The 21,426-nt window shown below is 42.7% G+C and overlaps 1 protein-coding gene and 1 non-coding gene across 2 annotated transcripts; both read right to left on the bottom strand.

Moving 5' to 3' along the window:
• Positions 1 to 1,899: 1,899 nt before the first annotated feature.
• Positions 1,900 to 11,846, bottom strand: eif4g2a (eukaryotic translation initiation factor 4, gamma 2a). Its single transcript, XM_064338001.1, has 21 exons — positions 11,830 to 11,846; positions 11,415 to 11,522; positions 10,414 to 10,479; positions 10,132 to 10,257; positions 9,558 to 9,660; positions 9,196 to 9,327; positions 8,983 to 9,049; positions 8,712 to 8,863; positions 8,455 to 8,565; positions 8,022 to 8,204; positions 7,684 to 7,826; positions 7,073 to 7,229; positions 6,732 to 6,845; positions 6,294 to 6,422; positions 5,981 to 6,085; positions 5,375 to 5,590; positions 4,882 to 5,140; positions 4,359 to 4,563; positions 3,826 to 4,034; positions 3,598 to 3,719; positions 1,900 to 3,222 (listed from the first exon to the last, which is right to left on the bottom strand). The coding sequence occupies exons 1-21, from the start codon at positions 11,844 to 11,846 to the stop codon at positions 3,157 to 3,159; spliced, it is 2,790 nt and encodes a 929-aa protein (XP_064194071.1). The 3' UTR covers positions 1,900 to 3,156.
• LOC135256215 (small nucleolar RNA SNORD97) lies at positions 6,508 to 6,689 on the bottom strand. Its single transcript, XR_010330420.1, has one exon. It is a non-coding gene; the product is annotated as a small nucleolar RNA SNORD97 (small nucleolar RNA).
• Positions 11,847 to 21,426: the final 9,580 nt, after the last annotated feature.

Genomic DNA, 21,426 nt, shown 5'->3' with positions numbered 1-21,426 from the left:
CATAATCTACTATCCTGGCAGACATTCAGTCCCTGTCAATATATCCAGTACTGAAAAAGTTCTTCATTGCCACAAAAGAAAATAGGGCTTTGTCAGACCAGGCCAGTTTTTTGGTTTAAATCTATACGAGGTAATCAGGTTAAAGAAGTGGATTTGAATAAACATAGCAGATCTGCTGTGGCACTAAAAATTTTGACTGATACATACTTGATTAATCTGACACAGGAAGCACAGGAAAACAGTGAGGAAGCTGGAGGATCGGCTTCAGCTACTTGTTTCATTGTTAATCTTTGATCTCCTATGTCATGGTTATGAAATACAAAACTAAGATTTATATCTGAGACAGACTGTATCCAGTTCCGCCTAGATGAAAAACTTGTCTGGCATTGAACCAGTTATATTTCCACAGAGGTAATGTGAACATTAAATTTGTTCTAGTAATGCTTTGAAAAACACCACCTCCCACCATCTCAAGCACTCGGTAGGGTCACATCGGAGTTGGTTTACCTATGAGAATGTGACCCCCCATTGCAGAGAAATTCAAGCCAGCCAAGTGAAATGACCAGGCCATTCAAATATAAACTAGTTTTTAGGACTTAAATCCTAGGAAAAGTATGGTTTGTTTAGTAATATAAAAAAAAGATTTTAAAAAAACTTGATTTCTTCAGTAAGGAAAGGTAAAAACAGCAAATGCCGCCACTAAAGCACCCATGTTCATTTCCAGTCATCCAGTCTTTTCAGCATGTTTACCAATTTCTTCAGTTTGACATTAAAACCTCTTCCAGACCTGCACAGTGCAGAGCAAGATTGACAGGCCTTCTAATCCACCGTCCCGTGTATCATAGTTAATGCGCTGGGAGTATGAAATATATTTTTTGGAACTAGAGAGAAAGGGAGATTAAATCAGGGAAACACCAACGCCAACCGCTTCAGAGCAAAACCAAAAACAAAATTCATCTCCATGGTAACCCGGACGAACAGGAATCCGTGCGATGGTATGAAAACCAAAGTGTTCCCTCCCAAGAGGAATCGGTGTACTGTATGCAGAAATACACGACCTCACTTCACCTTGTGAATCTGCGAACAGAAATCGCTGCCACCTGGTCATGTACCGCACCTAGGGCATAACAAGAAAAACAAACGCAGCCCGTCTCTCCTGAACGGTGTACCACAGACCACTTTGCATACCGAGAGCAGAGTTAAACTGTCACACAGCTGAGAAAGGGAGCACCTAATATGGTGTCAAACAAATGGAAAAAGGGAACAGATCAGCCCCTACACGTAGAAATGGGTCAGCAGCAAGCTGCAAAAACACAGCAACGGTCGAAACAATCACCCGTCTCACACACCCTGAAACGCGTGAGGGTTAAGCCAAAACGACAAAAACGGTAACTTGCAACTACCAATACCCATGGGTGGGAAAAGTTTAGACACTGACAGCTTAAAAAAATTCTAACCTCTCAAGTAAAAGCAATCGGGAAAGCCCAGAATAAAAATAAAACATTGTTCCTCCTTTGCATGTGAAGTGAATTCAATAATGGGGGCTTAAAAAAAACTCTAAAATGGAGGGCAGAGCTTTTTTCATCCTCAGTGTGCTCAGTTACTGTTATGGTTCCATCCAGCTCCTGCTTTCAATTGGCAATCATTTAAGAGAAAGAAGAAAAGACAAGGGATGCTCTACAATAGACAAAGCTTCCTCAAAATATCCGCTTGATTGGTGAAAGACTATATTTCTACAACTTAATTTCCAAAGTTAAACGAACAGATTCTTCAGTGCAGTCATTGGGCAAAAGGAACCGATAACTAACAAAGCGAATACAAAGTTTTAATGAACCACAATGAACCAAATGCACCAGAGAATGACTCCATAAAATCACCCTGAGACAGGCCACACGTACACACAGACTAAGGACAAGGTTTATTGATCTTAAGTGTTTAACTTTACTGAAAGTTAAGCAATAGTGGTACACAGAACATTCTCAGCACTTACACATTACAATAACACTTTTAAATAGAAAGCGGTTCCTTTTACAGACGTAGGTCTCATAAGCACGCCGAGTGAAATTGTTACGTGCGGGGCAGAATGCATTTTAAAAACGTTTTCCATGATTTTGAATAGTTCTAAAATATCCATATTTAGACAATTGTTAAAGTCAATTTGTTTTATTTTACCAATTTAAAAAAAAAAAAAATTAAAAGCTCGCTTTGTTACACTTTCTATGGTTCGATCAAGTTGCTGTAACTGAACAGGCTGAATTTAAGAGTCCCTGAAAAAAAACACTGTGAGGAGAAAGCAGAAGAAAATAAATTCAAGTATCAAAATGTTTGACAGATACAGAATTGGGGTGGGGTGGGATGGGATGGAGTGGGGTGGGCATGTGAACACAAGTTAAACCTGAAAGTGGGTGAACAGTCTTCCACACATCTAGAAAGGGGTCAGGGGTGGGGGAGGGCGGTGGGAAAAAAGCACTTAAAAATGGCATGATTTGATCTTTCACAATCAGGATCTACTGTGCAAGTTAAACCAGTTTTGTTTTTATTGAAGACTTGTGCACCTGTGCAGGCTACTCCTCGTTTCCTTTGAGAACAGGGACTTGAGATCTTCTATACCCAGCACATAAAGCCCAGCACTAGGAGGTAGAAACGTGGGCAGCAACTATTCAAACGCTACGGAAACCGAGAGGTTAACATTTTAGGATTCCTTTGAGGCAGATCAAGGGATGGATGAATATCGCAATAACAAAAAAAATTACAGAAAGTAAAAGTGTTACACTGAGAAAAGTGCATTTCTACAGTTTGCCTAAGCAGGTGAAAACTCATAGCGTGCACAGACCACGGCTGCAGGGCTAGCCCTGGGCAGACGCCACCGTCGCTGGGCCAATCACATGGTGTCGTTTCATGCTTCTAAAGCACCGATGTCAAAAGGAAGCCTCGAAAACACGACGGTCTGCCCTTATGCGCTTAAGACCTTATGCCAGAACAAAAACAAAAAGGCGGGGGGGCGGGGGTAACATGCTTGAGCTTTACAGGGAGAACTTTACAGCGGAATGGATGTCTGCAGTGGTTAGGTACAAGCGTCACAGGAAGGACAGGCAGAGGGAAAAGCAGTATCATATCAATAGTTGATTTCTGCACTATAAGGCTTTGGCTGATTCCTCAGTCAGCTTCCTCCTCAGACTCCTCTTCTTCAGCTGTTTCCAGCCAGGTCAGCCACTGGTTCACCTGCGGGGGGGGGGGGGGGGGAAGAAACCAAATCACCATTAGGAACCAAGTCAACAGCGCAGAGCAACCCATACAACCAACAGAACTCACCTAATAGTAAGAACATTACATATCTACTCAAACTGAATAACTACGTTACTGATCTCCAAGATAAATAAGTTTTAACTTAATTTCTGATTTCTGAACCTAAAACACAGCTGTTTTGAAGAATGAGGAGCACCAATTGTAAGCGCCACATAAATGAGGACTCTCCCAGCCTCGTTAACTTGGCAGATGAAAAGTAATCAACCGCTAGACTCGAGCCCTAGGGCAAGAACAGCTTCAGAAGGGCAGGCAGCCAGAGAAATCTGCACCAGGAAGTGTGCCAAAAATCACCTGGAATAACGCTTTTCCCTTTCCAGGGAATTCTTGGGTAATATCTTCTTTCCATGCGAGGAAGGCTTCTTCTTCAATTATCTCCATGTCGTAAAAGTTGACAAAGTAGCGCAGCAACATGCCTGAAAGACAAACGCCACAGAGAGTTGAGACGGATCCCAAAGGAACAGCGGCCGAACGTGGGCCCCAGACAGATGCTGGAGCGGCGCGTGCGCGGTGGTCCCTTACCCTTCGGGAAGCCGTTGATGTTGCAGTGGACCTGCAGGGCGTACAGAGCGCTGACCTGCAGATCCACGTGGTCGTGCAGGAACTTCTGCATCACGGGCTTGAAGGCGAGCAGCAGCTGCTTCTCCTGGTCCAGCTGTTCCTTGGAGGGAGCGGAGAGCTGCTCGTCCCCTTCCGTCATGCACATCTCGTGGGCGATGTACTGCAGGAAGCTGGGAGTTGGCGGGGAAAAAATAAAGTCATTGGCGCATTTAGGAGACCCTCGAGTTTGCTTGTGTTTAATGAAACTTTACATCATAGCAGATTTGACCATACTGGAACACCAGGAACAACGTTCATAATAAATATGGAATAGGAGTTTCATTGTGACTTAGATTAAAGGAACACCAAAATAATGGAGATCAATACAAGCTAAATGTAACGTCTTAAAGATTAACATTAAACTACAGCTTAATAGCACTGGTCAGGACAGAAACGGTCTGCCAGTCTTCAGAGCCTTGGTTCCATGCTAAATACAGCCGCCCTGTCGTTCCTACCTGGTCATGAGGATGTTGACAAAGCCCTTGTCGGTGTGAAGCTTGGGCGAGATGTTGTCCTTGATCCACTTGTAGATGGCCTGAGGAGACGGGTCTGCCTTGATCTGCATCACCAGCTCCTTCTCCAGCTTCAGCAGGGGGAAGAGGAAGCTCAGCCCCTTGCCCTCCAGGATCTCCAGCATGCGGTCCTTATTCTGGTCAATCTCTACAGGGGGGAGAGAGGGACCGTTAGACCAATGCGGTCCTTGTGCTGGCCAATGACACCACAAATTTTGGGTTTGCACTTTTGCACTTAAACCAAAAATCCAGACTCAAAATTGCAATACTTCAAACAGCAGAGCAGTTTCAGTTCTTACAAGGAGAGTGAAAGAAGGAAGCCTCTACCACCCTTAACTTTATGACCGAAACAATGCGAGAAAAGTGTGAGACATGCCAAGCCTGCAGCCAAACCGAGGCTGAGGTTAAGCAGCCTGTCGGACGGCTTTAACAGACTCAAACGGGCGGAGGGTGAGGGTCCGCGTACCAGGCAGCATCTTCTGCATGTTGACCTTGCTCTGCTGGAAGAGGTCGGTCAGCCACTCGCGGTCTTTCAGCTTGGCCGTCTGCTGCAGGCAGAGCAGGAAGAGGGGGAAGTGCGTGCCGTTCTCCAGCGGGTGCGCCAGCTCCGCCACGCTGATCAGCTCGGCGATGATCGCCCGCGCCGCAAACTGCGCCAGGTACGACTTCACCAGGGGGATGTCCACCTCGATCTTTGCGCACTGCTCCAGCACGTTCAGGAAAGCCTGCGGGCGCACGAACCGTCAGCAAACAACCCGACCATGAGACGAGAGGCGGGCAAGTTCACCAGTTATGACAAGTACTAGCGAGGGCGGGGGGGGGGGGGGAACCCAGCCAACAGGACAAAAGATCAAAGCACGATGTTGAATTGTGATGCTAATGAGAGCAGAAACTTCATGCCTGGCAGAAAGGCAAGCCCTTTTGCATTCCAGGCTGCGGCGCAGGCGTGACGGGCGTACCTGCATGAAGTTCTCCCCGGAGACCAGGCCCTCGGTACGCAGCGTGTGGATCAGCGTGCTGACGTGCTCCCTGTCCTCGTCGGAGCGGTCCAGGGAGCACACCACCATCTTGCTCAGCATCTCGGGCAGGAAGTGCTTCGGAGCCTTCATCTCCCTCACGCCGTTCACCGCGTCGGCCATGTTCTTACTGCTCAGGTACTCCGTCACCACGGTCTCCTGGAGGCGGGGGGAGAAAATGTGATGTTTTACTCAACGTCTCATCGCTAGTTCTCCATTACTCCCCAAAAACACATCCCATCCCGTCCCAATCGCTGAAATGTCCCCTCAGAATGCAGCCAGCTGCCACTCCAGTCTACCAGATGAGTTACGCAGATAATATGAAGGACTACCCAACAGCCAGCACACAAGCTCACTACTGCATGAAGAAGCAAGAAATATCCCACCTACCACAGCCCTCCCTGACTCACGCAAATGCTAATTACGTGTGACACATGAAACCCAAGCAAAAGATCAGGATTAAATTTCAGACCAATACGGTTACAGCCCTCGATAACTTCTCATGGACACAGCAGCCTCGGCAGGGTAAGGCTGCGCAGAGGAACGTACCGTCATCTTAAGCAGCTCTTCCCTGGCGGGAGGTGGCTTCTTGCTGGTCTTCTGAGGCTTTTCCTGGATGGGAGGTGGGTTGGTTTTGAGACCAAGCTGTGGGGGCTGGGGAGAGGGGTGGAACTCTTTAAATTCCGTTTAGGAATCTCACACACATGAATCCTTGTTACACAGGAATATATGTATATATGTGTATATACAAATACGTGTACACAAAGTATATATGTATCTACATATTTTTTTCCCCCCCTCTTCACACCTTCGCTGTTTGTACACACACACAAACACGCCAGCATGAGCACCATCCCCCTACCTGTCCCAGTGGAGGAGTCTGAGTGCGGGGAGGCTGTGCGCTCGGGGGAATCATCGTTGGGATCTGCGGCTGCAACTTTGGCACTTGGTTTTTATTCAGGAGGAATGACTGAGCTGGCCTCAGGCTAATCTGCAAGAGGAGACCGAGAAACCAGGTGTCAGGAGGACCCTGTCTAAAGAGACACAATTAAGCACCTTGCAACCGCAGGAGGTATATGCCCTCATCTCTCATAATCACGTTCAGCGGACCCAGCGCCACAGCAGAGGTGAATGGGAAGGGGGGAAGGTGAGGAGAGGAATGAAGAAAAAGAGATGAAGGAAAAGACTAGGTTTCAGAGAGAAGCGGCAGTGGGTTTTCTCCCTCAGAATAACGCGTCTTTTTATAATCACAGGGCACGGTGGGGCAGCGAGCGGGGCGGGCGCTCCCCTTGGCCTTTACCTCGTCGGCATTGAGCTGGCCTTTCTTAATGAACCGAGGCGGCATGTCCTTGGACTGGACTTGCTGCTGGGATGAATGGCTCTGGTTCTGGTTGTGGAAATGCTGATTCTGCCCCTGAAGGGAGAGAGAGAGAGACAGAGACAGAGAGAGGAGAAACAGAACCGGTCAGCACTGAAATACATTTCAGTGGCAAATATCACTGCAAAAATACCCACAGCTTAGTGCTGACAACTGAACGAGACAAATCGGCCCATGTACTTTACCCAAATGAAAACCAACGTCTTTCAAGCCATCAGTTTTGACATGGATTTGGCTACTGGCTGACAGTTGAGGCTCCTTACCTGGTTGGACTTGAAAGTCTTGCCCCCCATGTCGAACTGAGACTGGGGAACAGGAACGATGTGTCCGCTGTGTCCGTTGAAGAGCGGGTTTGTGCGGTGACGCCCCATAGTGGGTGAGAATCGGTCCTGAATGACTCCCGGACCAGTGCCGATCCCACTACCTAAGGGAGACCAACAGCACAGCCAGTGAGCTCTCAGCCACATCTCAGAGGGCACTGTCCATTTTCGAGCCAAAATGTTTACGCTGACTCCCAAACACCACGTTCAGCTCACTCTAGCACAAAAACAAGGTTAGGGGATTTTCCGTTTCTGTTTTTCTGTTTTTGTTGCAAACCCGCTCTGTGGTTGTAATTGCAGCACAGCTTCAAAGAAAATATCAGCTCCTAGATCACATTCAGGGCCAACTAGCTAAAGCTGTAAGCCACTTTAATTTACACACTGATCACAATACCATTTTGTACAGTAATAATAATAATGCCAAGCTTACATTCAGTCATCTACATACATTATGTTTCTAAATGAAATTGTGGAGGAGGGTGGCAGAAAATTAACTTTCCTTTTAAAAAAATTAAAAAGAACCCACTCGCATCCAAACCGATGCAAAATTAAACTTGCCTGGCATCTGCCCAAACATATCAGCCAATCCCCCGAGTGTTTCTCTGTCCAGCTTCATCCTGGTTGGCATGAAGGAGCCTTCCAAAAAGAAATCAGTCCTCATTCCCTGGTTCATTTGTGGAATAAAAACACCCAAATCCTGTGAAGACAGAACCGGTGCAGGTTAATCAACTTCCTTCAACCATACTGTCAAGCAAATGCACTGCATGCAAGCCTATGTACAGCTGAACCTAAATCCAAAAACTACTGACCAAGATGAAATTCCAAGAGAATTAAATTTCACTTGAGACAGATAGGGTCTTATTCATTTATTTATTTTTATTATAGGGCTCACCTTTACGGCCTCCTGACGAATCTGGTTAATGGTCTTTGGTCCATTATCGATAAAAGCTTTGCGAGGAACCCAGTTGTTTTCTCGCAGCTCCACAGTGTCCTGCAGCAGGAAGCGAATCCGAGCTGGCAGTTCCTTGTTGTTCATTAAGGATCGCATACGGCCAAAGTACTGATCCATTAACGACTGCAAGAGGGCAACAGCAAAGTTTGAGCACAGCGTACGAGAATCGGTTTCAAACTACTCCAAACTGAAAGACAAAAAGGGTCAACGGCCATGTTTCCATCAGATTCTAGTCACCTCTTGAAAGTTGACATGGGGGAATAAAATCAATGGAAAAGATTACCCTGAAAATTAACTGCTTAATTGTACTCTCTTAAAAGGGCCCTGACATGTACCTGACTCGACAGAACGGAAGCTCCACCACACCTCTTACCTTGGCTTTTTCATGATCTAGTCTAGGCCCCACAGTTCTCATTATCTGACAGAGGCACTCCAAATCCTCTCCCATATCCTTAAGTTGGACTCTCTTCTTCTTTTCCAGAAGCTGAGAAATAAAAGCAGGACACGTTAAGTCTTCACACAACACACCATCAGACACGACCCTATTTAAAAACTGGATATATATTCTCACACACACACACACACTTATTACAAAACCCAAACAATTCATATAACAAACAGAAAACCTACTGTTTTGATGCACTTATGAAGGATAGATTCATGGATAAGGTCGAGTTTGCCAAGTTCCCCAATGAATTTGATATTGCCCAGCATCTTGATCTTGGCAATGGCACGCTGCTCCTCTTCCTCAGAGGTAAGAGGGTTGTCATGTTTGTCATAGACTGAGTGACGGGAAAAAAGGAAAAAATTCAGTTTGTTGCACACGCGGCTACATGCAGGCTTAAAGGAAAGGTGGGCGGCGTGGGTGTCCACAAAGCAAGACTCCCAAATTTTTACTCACTTTCAACATTTCTGGTGCGGTTTTCAAATTCATCCTGAAGCTTAGAAATCAGAAGTCTCCTGAATGTCTAAAAAATAAAATCCAAAGTTCACGTTAAGAACCAAATGGGGAAATTTTCCACAATCTGTATGCATTAACTCCATGCATTTATGAATTTAAATAAGGCAAAAAGAACTCCTGCCAAAGATGGCAGATGGCTGGGGGGGTGCTCACCGTGCTCTGCTTTTGTGATGTTTGAATCTCAGGTGAAGGGCCATCAAAGTTTGGTGCATCTTCTGCCAAGCGCAGACATAGCTGAGCATATAGCGAGCTATACTTGGGCTCTTCAAGGGCTTTGTCTACAATCTGGTCGGAAATAAAGACACCTTATATGCGGCTGTTGATGGACTTGATAATGAAATGCCATCACTGCACATGCTTACACATTCGCAAAAGAAAGGCCACTGATATCCTCAATGCTGATGCTTTGATGACAAACAAATAATTTAACTTTGCACCTTCATTCATTTAACATGCATCTGGGGCAGGAGTGGTGCAAAAATAAATAAATAAAAACACCAAGTAAAGGCTCTTACCAGCAAGATGACTCCTTTTAGGACGAGTTTAGAATCTACGCCCACATTCAGGAGCTCAAGGCATAGCTTGTCAAACTTTTCAGGGGTCAGCTTATTAAGTATGCTGAAGACAGGGAAACAGAAGGAAGAAAACATTACTATTTATGCCCATACAATGGGAAACTGTTTTATCAAAACTACCCCAGCAGTTTGCTGTTCTTATAATAGATATGCTGACCTAAAGCACTCAGAGGTGCGACATTTCAACTACTACTTGCTACCTAGTGCCCCTGCGACAATCCACACAAACAGCAGTTATAAAACAAAGACAAGTAAAATAAGAGTTAATGGGGCAACAGTAAGAGTAAGAATGACGTTACGGGTGATGCTCATGAGCCGTCAATCACCAACGACTGAAACTAATGTGAAGACACAACTGTCCATTGCCAAACAAAAAAAAGAAAAGGAGGGGGCTGAAATCAATTGGACAGTAATGCTCTAGCCATTTTAAGGTTAATAAAGCCTCACTGCCCAACACTTGGCTATTACCTTCAAAAAAGGGAGGGAGTTACTCAGCCTTCTAAAGCACACTTACCCTCTTACTTTCCTAAAGATTGCATCGTGTCGTTCTTTTTCGTTGGAGGAGTTGACATCTCGTCTAGTGCTTCGTGAAGGAACCCATCTCTGAACGCTAGGCCCTGGGGTTTTCCCCAGGTACTCGCTGGAGAACACACACACTATCAAAATGCAGAAGAGGATGCACACCGGCAACGATCCATCTGACAATGCTAGCAATTGCTTCAGCACGACTGACGTAAAGACAAACGGCCTGGGTGTGCCTCAAACAGCGCAGTAAAGAGGAGGAAATTCGAAGTACCTGTTGCCGACAGTCTTGGGATAGTGCTGAGGTGCACCCCTACCTCCTCCTCCGCCCGAAGAAGCACTACAACCGAGAAACAAAACCTGCCAGTCAAACTTCAGTCAAAACTACTCAGCTGGTATTGTCAATCTCAGCAATTTCAGCCAACACCAGATTTAAGATATAAAATCTTGTGTCATTCATAAACAATTATGGCCAAAATCTTATACTGGTTTCAATTATAATAATAAATTTAAAAAATTCATAGAAATGTGAACATAACAGAAGAAACTTCAATTTTAACATTCCAAATAAGCAACAACAAACAAGTATAATAATAGGCTACTTAACCATGTGTACATAGGGGAAAAAAATCAATACTATGCTCACTTTGGTACCACTAGCATGTACATTTACCACATAATGGCATTTGCAGTGAATCATGGCCTACATCAGTTTCCAACAGAATAAATGCAAAATAGGTAGGAACTTGGGAGCCAATTTAACCACACCAGCAGACCACAGCAAATGAAATGGTCAGAGCACAAATTTAAAGCCAAGTTTAGATGGTTCCACTCTGACTACAAAGGCCATCTTAACACAAAAGGGCCAAAATGAGGCCAAAACAAACACCTCGTCGTTTTGCCTAGACAGCACCAAAAGAAAGCCTAAACTTAAACGTAGAAGTCTTCATTTCGAGACGCGTTTTGGAACCAAAGGGGACCTACACTCGCGTCTGTGGAATAAGGGGAGGGAGGTACAATAACTCCAACTACTCTACGGAACACTGTTAGCCATAATGGAGACCGATCACGCAGTTTAAACATACCATTGGGCGGGACAAGTTGAATAAGACTAGACGACTAAAGAACAGTATGGAAAAATAGGCACTGGAAAGCTTAGAAGGCAGAAAATATCCAATTTGTTAGCCCCTACTACATGCAAACTCGGGAAAGCAAGTGAGGGGGAGGAAGGTGGAGGGTTACTTATATCCGTAAGTAATTTATTTTGTCACAAACCTGAAACGAGAAGCACCCCCTTCTGCAATCACACTCTCCACTTTGGCGGCTTGACAACGAAGAATCTTCAAAAGAATAATATACAAAGGGTGGGGTGGGGAAAACGAACTGGGAGAAAGAAAAAGGGAATGCCGTTATGACTTCTGTATTCTTACACCTTCATTAAACATTAGGACCTAGCTACATGGTAAGCTTATATCTGACTTACTTTGCGCTACCATATTTATACATAAGAAAATATGGTAACAATAAGAAACTACATTGCCAACGACATGATTTTCTCCCTAGCAACACTTAATGGTACAATCAATCTCTAGGGAATAACGTCAAGTTTTCTGGCCACGGCCATTTTCGCCCGAGAACCTCCACACAAAAGAATTTTCCCGTAACTAGCAGTCTACGCAGTCGGGCTAACATTTCCTTTGTCGTCATGCTGGCTAGTGCGTCCATGGGTCCATATACAGCAATCTAACGTTTCTGTTTACCGTTAAGCAAACAAGTTGGCTGTATAGTTAAGAAACCAACTTGGCCAACTGATGACTTAGTCCAACTTCATTGTTTTACAGTCAACTGTTAAACAGCTGCATTGTTGCCGGAGACTGCAAAATACGCTTCTGGTAATCCTGAGTTAGTAAACAGCAATCGTCTGTGTCAAAACAGCTAGCTATCTAGGGAAAAACCCCAATGTGCGATGTGTCGATACTTTAAATCTGGTTACGTGAGAGATAATAGAGTGCAACGTCGTTGATTTTTTTTAAGCTAGCTTGCTAACGCTAGCACAGAAAACTCTCGTGTGGCTAGCTAAATAGTGCCGACGTTAATCGTTTGAGAAAGGTGACATACTTAAAACAAGAAATCCTTAGATCTAATCCTTAATGTAGCAAATGTACAAGCTTTCACACATCTGTATATGGACACGATGTTTAGCGGTCCTCGTTGATGCTAACACTTAGCTAGCAAGCAGGTTACAAAACCCAATCTCATTTTTCCTGAACTGGCCAGCTACCAATGCTTGAAAGATCGATTTGGTGTGATTTTCTACAACGCGTCCATATTACACCAAATGGTGTATACAGGTAATATTTAAACCTCACATTTAAAAGGGGAACATTAATTATATATTTATGCAATGTCAAAACGCCGGCAATGCATTTCGATTTGCTAAACAACACCCGTGTTCTTCTACACGACGCCATTTTCTGTGATTTCGGCTTGCTAGCGCTAGCTAACTCACCAGCTTACTAAACAGCAACGCTACCGAGAGAAAACGAGAGCAGCCATTTTAGGCTGTCTTGGCTTACTTGCTACCTATGGGCTGACAATATAGAAATAACGACCATACCTTTACTTAAACAACTTCAGTTTTGAGGTTGGTTCCGTTCCAAAAGAAGAAAAAGAAAACAAAGAAAACGATAGACTTTAAAGTGTTTAACTGAAATAACGAAACAAAGCCGATGCGTCCGTCTCGCCGCCACAGGGAAGAATGTGCTTGATGTCGCTCTACGTCATACATGAACCAAAATTTTAATCAGTCGTGGAAGTCAAACTTGCTTGCTTCTTACGTAGCCGCTACGTGAAAGCATGTGGCTTATCGGAGTGAGGCTATATTGTCAAGGCGGTTCCCGAATGTACTACCATCAATCAAATAATAAAAAGAAAAATAATAGCCGGGTAACACAACCGGCGTAATTAAGATAGGTTGACGAGTAGCACAGCCGCAGTGCAGGATTTTTTTCAGTTAATAGCTAAGTTAGAACTTCGCAAGGCTGCTGCTGCTGCAACCAAACCGTTCTGTAAAAAACAAGCGCTAGTCATTTTATGAGAAGACAACTAGAAGTACAGACCACTGGACATTGGTAACCCTGTTAGACTTGCTTGTTCTTGGAAGCTAGCTTACCTGCCCGAGGCGGTTATGGAAATTGCTAGGACTAAGTTAGTGAACCTTACTTCTTGCTAACACAACTGCTCACTATTTTAAAGGCCATTTCAGGTTGTCTGAATCTTATCCAGCTAGTGCGGCTAGTAAAAAAGTTATCGGACAGAACGCTGTGGAGACGGCAAGCTTAGGTACCTTTTCCATTTAGCAAGCGCCATTGCTAATTTTGCGTTGCGTTGCCGGTACTAGAGCAAATAGCGTGTACTACTATTTTTGGACAACGGTTATCGATCAAACTACAAAATATAGCTTTCGGGACTTGGTGTTTTGTTTGCAAACTTTTTTTGTTTGTTGTTTCTCTGGCCTACTACTACCACTACTAGTGCAATGCACAAACATTGCACTACAGCTGAAGCGATAGGCTACGGTCTAAATAGGTGGGTGTGTGGGCATTTTCACAGGTCATTGGATCTGTTAGAGATATCTCTCTGTTCAAACAGGAAGTTTCCACGTTAACGCTAGCAGTAAATGTATTCTCCGATCGATACGTTAATTTTCCTGTCAATCGATGACATTGCAGCCGGATGGATGTCTCATTTATGTTAATATCCCTCACAATGGGTAGTAAAAGATTTGAACAATTGCGCTTGTATCCTTCGTACAGTGAACATTCATTTTAACCCTGCTGGTCAAGATCTTGTTCCGCCAACTTCCACAACACATCCAGCCCAGGCTAGGACACAAAGCTAACTGACCCTAGGTATCTAGCTGAAGTTATTTGGTTGAGTCATTTATTTTCCTTATTACTGCGTTAAGTTTAAAACATCACTCGTAGAATGTGTGCTGTATATTTCTGTGATTGACTACTGTCTGATTTTCAAACTGATAAGGGGTCCTTGGCCAGACTTGATATGCAATGACTATATGTTGATTTGGATTATATTTCAAAATATATAACTTCGAAAAATGTATATATATATATATATATATATATATGATGGGGGTCCCCTGGATGCCTTTGGGCCTAGGTCGGAGTCCCTGGTTCAGAAATGGTTCAAAACACCCCTGATGTTGGCCAGTCAGATTTCAGACAAAGTAGACATTTTTAGTGGCAGCTGGGTGTTAACTTCATTCAGTTTGAGGCAGGTCTTAACAATATTCTGCAACAAGCGTAACGGTGTGGATATTGTGTCCCAAAATGTTCAGGGTACAGAATGTGTTTTTTAGTAGCATTTCTGAAACACAGATTGCAGTGGGAACATAGTGTATTACAAGGCCCATTGATACGGCTGGCCACACTATATATATATTTATTCTACATATATTATTTAGTTATTATTATATATATAAATTATTTTTTTTTTAACAGATGAGTGATTTAGTTCCTACATTAGTTCTTTTGAGGGTTCAGTCTGGCAGTCTCATGGCAGAGAGGAAAGATTTTATTCCACACAAAACTGTTCATGTTTTGATGAGACATTCTATTTTCAAAGTTTGATGGGCAGGGACTCTGAAAGACAAGCTTCATTGAGTCATTAATTGTTTTTTTATCTTTTTAAAATGGTACTCTGAATACTTGCAGCGATTGCTGTAGTGCCGCAGGAACCAATTGTGTCAGACGGCACCTCCACATGTGCTGGGCCCATGGTTTGGCCTCTGCTTCAGTCTGAACCCTTTGAGTAGCCACATTACTCCTCTGTAGTGGGTGGTCCAGAGGCCCAACGCATTAGCAATACCCCCATGGTGAAGACCGAAGCATGCCATGTGGTGATGAGCTCTCGTACACACATATCTCTCTCTCTCGCACACACACACAATGAGACCATCTGCTCCTACAGCCCACTGATACTGACTCAGAATTCCCCTCCCCCAGGCAGTGACTATGAAACACACCAACAGAACAGAGCCCAGAACAAAGACCTCAGGAGAAAGTGAGCAATTTGCTTGGATAGTAGACCTCACACTATTTTATTGTTAATCTAAACTTAATTGTTGTGAAATTTTGTTTGATTTGAGTTGATCCTCCTGGGAGCTCACCATAGCTTTACCACGTACGTGCAGTTATGGTCTTACAACTCTCAAGAGCTCACAAGTCCCCTGAATAATAGCTTCACTTATGAAATTACCTCAAGGGTCTTTGCTGTGTTTAAACATACAACAGAATGAACATTGTTAAACAGAAATTTTTGAATGAATGTAAACATAAATGAAAACAAAATTATGTGTATTGATGGGCCAAATAGCCTGTTCTCATATCAAACATGTTTATTCTCCTAATTAGTTCACAGCTGGTATGCAAAACACTGTGAGGAACAGTGGGAATGTATCCCATGCAAAGCTCAACAATGTAGAAGTAGGCAAATGTACATTGTTGCATTTTCACCTTTTAGCAGGCACTTTTATCCTGTGAATTAAACCAATAGCATTTTTTTATTTTTACAAACAATCCATTTATACAGCTTGGTATTTTGCTGAAGTAATTGAGGTTAGGTACCCTGTTCAACAACAGAACCCCAGCTAAGAATCAAACCCACAGCCATTGAGTCACTAATCCAGTCACATATTATACCGCCCCTGTTGTTGTAGTGATCCTTCACTAGAAATTTGATTTGAACCATGCAGTAGGATTCTTTTCAATGGGTATGTTTCCAGTTCTTGTTATTCAAGCAAAATGACTCAGTCCACAACCCAAATGACTGTAACAAGTATTTACACTGCAAGTGTGCTTATTTTAGTGTTGTATCTCAGTGTGAATTTTAACATTTTTGTCAGGGAAGAGCACTAAACCAGGACATCATTTTAATAGATCAATGGAAGTTCATCGACTAAGCTAACATGATTGATTCATGAGTGGGAGAGCAGGAGAATACAGCTCCCAGGGGTAGGATAAAGGCCACCCCAGCACTCTCCATTAGAGATAATCTAACTCTCACCAACCATGGGGGGAGAACTGCTCTATTTAGTGACGAAAAAGGGAAGGGAAGTATTTTGAGTGCTGTTAACCTGGATAAATATGACCAACCATTTCAGTTGTTTGAAACAAATAGTTATTTGAGGAAGTACCTTGAACGTTGGTATTCACATCTGTTCTTGTTCTGAGAATGCAAATGATTGTTTATTCATTTATTTGTAAAATTTTTATACAATTATTGAAAAATGTTCTTAATTTCCTTAAGTACACTTATACAGGCAAACTTACATAGCGTACAGTCAAAATATCAGCTTGCAAAGTATTGATGAACAAACATGTTCCACTATTTGAAAGAGAGACCTTCTGGCAAGTGGTTTGTTTCCTGACTGCATCTCCACATCACCCCTGACTTCCCCCTCATTGTTCCTTTCATTAGGGTCCATATATCAACACACAGCTTATTTATTTATTTATTTATTGATAAATGTTACAGTAAGGTTGTTGTTGATTGATTAAGGATGAATGACAGTTCCATATTGTTAATTTCTTTCAAAATCCAAGAAGTGGGTGGGTATTTGCATGTACAGTATGTGAGTATAGGGGAAGAATGATGATGATGATAATGATGGTGATTATTATTATTATTATTATTGATATTATTATCATTATTATTAGTAGTAGTCATACTAGTAATAATTGCATGTGTGTTTGCTACTAATATCTCAATGCTGGACAAGTACATTTAATGAGATGATGTGGATTTATTTTTTGTAAAAGTTATTTTCTTTGAGTCCATAGGAGGGCGATGTTGCTCAGTGATGAAAAACACTGACATTCAGTACAGAAACAGACTCAGGGCCCTGTTTTATGAAGCAGGATTTCTGATTTAGCTGGATAACTGTGCTGAGTGGAACCCGGAGCTCTCCCAGTTCAGCACGGACTGAAGTAAAAAGAGCTGTTTCAGGTTTTACTTGGCGCAGTTACTCAGCGTACTCTGTAATCCAACGTGAAACACCCCCTTGGCCTATGTAGTATAGATTGCTTAATTTAAAGGTGAAAGAGCATGCCATATGATTGATATGAAGATCAGTAAATCTGACCAACATTGATCAAGAAAATGACAATGCTATTGTTACTGGAGTATTTAGCTCTTTTACAGTTTTGGATCTTAGGTGAACTAAATAACAGAAAGATCCAGAAAAATTGCAATGATGTAATACCCACGGGAATGTTTTGACACTAAATGTTTTTTTTTAGTCTTAGATATAGAATGTTCTGTTGTAAGACTTCCTGGAAGAGTCAAAGGGGGTAGACCTTTTGTGGTATCTACTGCGAGTTCTTGGAACTGCGTGGTGTTATTAAAATAGGGATAAAAGAGATTGTGATATATCCACATATTGGTGCCAAAACAGAAGCGTGTTACTGCATTTGTTTACATGACTATTTCACTGCTGGTTTGGCACCAGTAAGTGGGTATGTCACAGTCTGCATTAACCGTGTTTCGGTTACCGCAGTGCTGCCCATTCTCAGTGTTAAATTACAGCATCTATTTGTAGACACAGCTACACTCTGTGCTCTCTCACGTTAAGCATGATCCTCCCACGGCTTGAAAACACAGTATGTGACTGAAGACATCCATCCTCACAGAAACTTCCCCTCCGTAGAACAGTATGTACTCTTGTTAATAAACACATCTCTGCTTCACATCCCCTGTTTATGAGAACTTCAGTATTTTACCAAGGTTGTTACAGTGATGCTGACATGGTTGTGTTTGCACATCAGTGGCTGCCATTTAGTGCTTTGATGCAGCTAAGAAAGGACAAAATGTATTTTGATTTGGTTGACTTAGGGCTAGAGGATGAGCAGACATCAATGACTGGCTCACCACAGTTCAGCCCTTTGTCTTGCACATGCCTGAATATTCAAACCATCCCCACACCAAGGAGATGTTTGAGAGCACAACATAACCCCAGCTGTGCTTCAGGAAGGAACTATACATAAATCACAATGCTCCTTACTGTCAATTTGGGCAGTTTGTGGGGGAGAAGAGGACCCGTGAATGCTCCTTGCTTGGGTGAGAGTGCAAATAAGGGAGGAAAACCTGGGAAATTTACAACAGAATAGAACAACTTTATTTTTCGAGAAGGAAGTTTGCTAGTGGTATCAGTGGGCATCAGTGCCAAAAATAAAATGTACAGCACAAGCACTAAAAATGCAGAACACAGTTCACAGTTCATTGTACGGACACGCATGACACAATTGATGAAAATAGACAGCAGACAGTGCAGTAAAATGACTACATATGAAATCCCATTACCCCACCCCCTCAACCAATGAATTTAAAAGCATTATTGATTTTGGAGAAAAAAACATGTTGAAAGCTCTTCTGGTTTTAAAAGTGGAGATAGACTCCACAGTCTTGTAACTGGTTTTTCAGGGGGCCTAAACCACTCTTTTCAATTTATTTGTGTTTACACTGGCAAGAGAACCATGGCTGGCAACCATGCTGAAAACTGTTACGACAGACTCAATAATGACTCTATAAAACAATTAAAGGATTGATTGATTGATTGGCATTGAAACCTGTTTGTTTAAAAGGAGAGGAGAACAGTTCATCCTCTTTCCATATTTTTTGCTTAAATGAGACTGACTGCAGAGAAGGTAACAGGCAGAGAAGGGATCACAGCTGAGAAAGTGGTCTGGCAGGGATCGAACACCCACCTACGTAGGGGAATTGCATATGACTGAGGGTCAGCTGTCCTATAGACAGCACCGCGTGTCTCCTGGCTCGTCTGAAACTTCTTTTTAAATGTGTATTTACAGTGTCAAAGTTTTTTGAAGCCAGGCTGTGAGTTATTTTATTATCAGCAGTGTGGTCAGAAAGTGTGGTTTAATGCGCTCTGTTTCTGCCATCTGCTGGCTGTGCTTCTAGATTGTTCCACCTGCCTGCGCTCTTGGCCTTATTCGACCTTCTGCTTTAACCTGCTTCCTGAGGCAGAGCCAGCAGTCACAGCCTCCAGTGGAGTGGTTTGATTCTAAATCTTTATGCCCCTGCATCTATCCCTGCTAACAGGGGGGAAGATGTAAGCTGGCCTAAGTTAGCCTACAGGCAAAGAATATTACAGTGTGTCTGGAGAGGTGCTTTGACTTCTTGCCAGTTGCTTGGTGGCGGGGGGTGCTTTGTGTTCAAAGGGTCTCTGAATGTGAGACTCTGGGAGGTGCGCAAGCATCGCATGAGTCTTCCCTTTGAAAATGTCCTCCCGGAGGACGGTGATCTTTGTGGCAGATTGCCGTTGACTGGCCTTGTTTAGCTCAGTAATTACAGATGAGTTACTGATACTGTGGATATGTATGTTCTCTTTGTTGAATCATCTGCAGGCCGCAGGCCATGGAATAGAGCAGCAGAATTAGATTGTTTCCTCCTGCTACTGCCTTTCCTGTGGAACCACACAAGAGCCTGGGGTAACAGGATGAGGGTGGAGTCTGTTCTTAGATTAAATCACTCATAAAAATTCATAAAACTTGGTTCTTCCATTAACTCTGTAAATTAACAATGTATTGCCACTGTTTTCACAGTTATCTTTTTTTTCATAGAGCAGGGACATTTAGTAAGTTTAGTCACGAGAGAATACTCCCTCCTCTCCTTGATCATTGCAGTATTAGTGAACTGTGAAAACAATTGAGAGGATTAGCAAACAAAAAACTGGCCTAATATTTTACACCTTCACTGTACTTGTAGAAAACTTTTACCCGTTTATTGATTTAAAATGATTTGAAAGGATTGACCTATTCTGCAATTTTATGAAAAATAAATGTGAAAAATGCAGATGAATTTATTTGATGTGGGCCGTTTAAGAAGCTTCTGATGGTCCCCTGTTATTTGAGAAGCGGATTTCGGCGCTAAAAGTTCCCAATCTGTTCTGCTTTAAAAAATACAGTATCTTCAGTGAATAGAATGTCTGGGCAGGTGACAGTCAAGAGTCCTCTTTGTGTCAAGGGCACTTCTCATAGAAGATGCATCCTAGTGCACAGTCAGAGAAATCACATGAGAACAATCACAGTATTTCTGACCTTCTTCTGAGGCTGGGCTCTGCAATTGTCCATTATAAGGAGGTCTCTCACCGTCTATCCACATTTACAACTTTCAAAACCAGCAGCAGCGAAATACAGGGAAACCCCCATTGAACTCAGAACACTAGAACTGGAGTGCTAAGTCAATCCACAGCCTCCTGAATGGGAACTCAACTCAAACAGAAAAGTGTGACCCGCTGCCAGAGGCTGCATCTATGATGATGATTCTCCTGTTCTTGATGATGGTGATCTGTTCAGGGATCAGGGAAGCGTCAGCCCAGTGAGCTAATTTCCCATTGGATGAACCATGTGTGCACACAGCCAGTAAGCTTTCAGACTTTTATCTTATTTGACTTGGTAGAAATGCATTAATTCCCATTCACACGTGTCTGATTTTCCTTGCAGGAGCTTTGTCAATGAAACACGACATTTATGCAGATCAAAACTACACATTATTATTACTATTTAACTTTATTACCTTATAAAAGACAAAGGAGCATCACAGAAAGCTGAGTATCTGCTCTATTCAGCTCAAACTTAATGAGGCCACAATAATGTAATAACGTGAAAAACTAGTATGCTGAATTATACTTCAGTATAATTTAGTGTGTGTGTGTGTTTGTTTGTGTTTCTCTGTGTATGCATGATAGAGATAGAGAGAGAGAGATTGGCTTTAAGAACTTGTAGAGAAAAATTAAGTTAATGTCTGCACATGTATTGAATAACAAACCACAGTATACAAATTTATTTTCCATTTCTGCCTACAATCACAGAAATTAGTTTTACTTAAAAAATAATCTTTTCCACCATTGGTTTGCTGGGCATGACCATGAGTTAATGCCTGGTTCCAACTGAAATTCAGCTTTGGAAATTTGATAGGATTTTGAAAGATTGTTCATAGAGGAATGGTCAAAGATCCCCACACTGAATATTTTCACCAATCTCATGAATCACTATAGAAAAAGTTGTGTCACCTTTGTACAAGGAGGGTGCACAAAGTACTGAAAACAGGGGTGAAAATAATTGTGATATATCTTTTTGGGGAAAAAAGGTTACTTGTGAATCTTTTTTTTTCTGAGTGGTTGTATTAGTGTGAAAAAATATGATTTTCCTGTTGTTTTTTTAGCATGTGATAGTACTCATTGTGTGTATGA

The sequence above is a fragment of the Anguilla rostrata genome, chromosome 5 (assembly GCF_018555375.3).
Source record: "Anguilla rostrata isolate EN2019 chromosome 5, ASM1855537v3, whole genome shotgun sequence".
Taxonomy (NCBI): Eukaryota; Metazoa; Chordata; class Actinopteri; order Anguilliformes; family Anguillidae; genus Anguilla; species Anguilla rostrata.
Note: the sequence above shows the minus strand (reverse complement) of the source record. Positions and strands in the feature narration are given on the sequence as shown.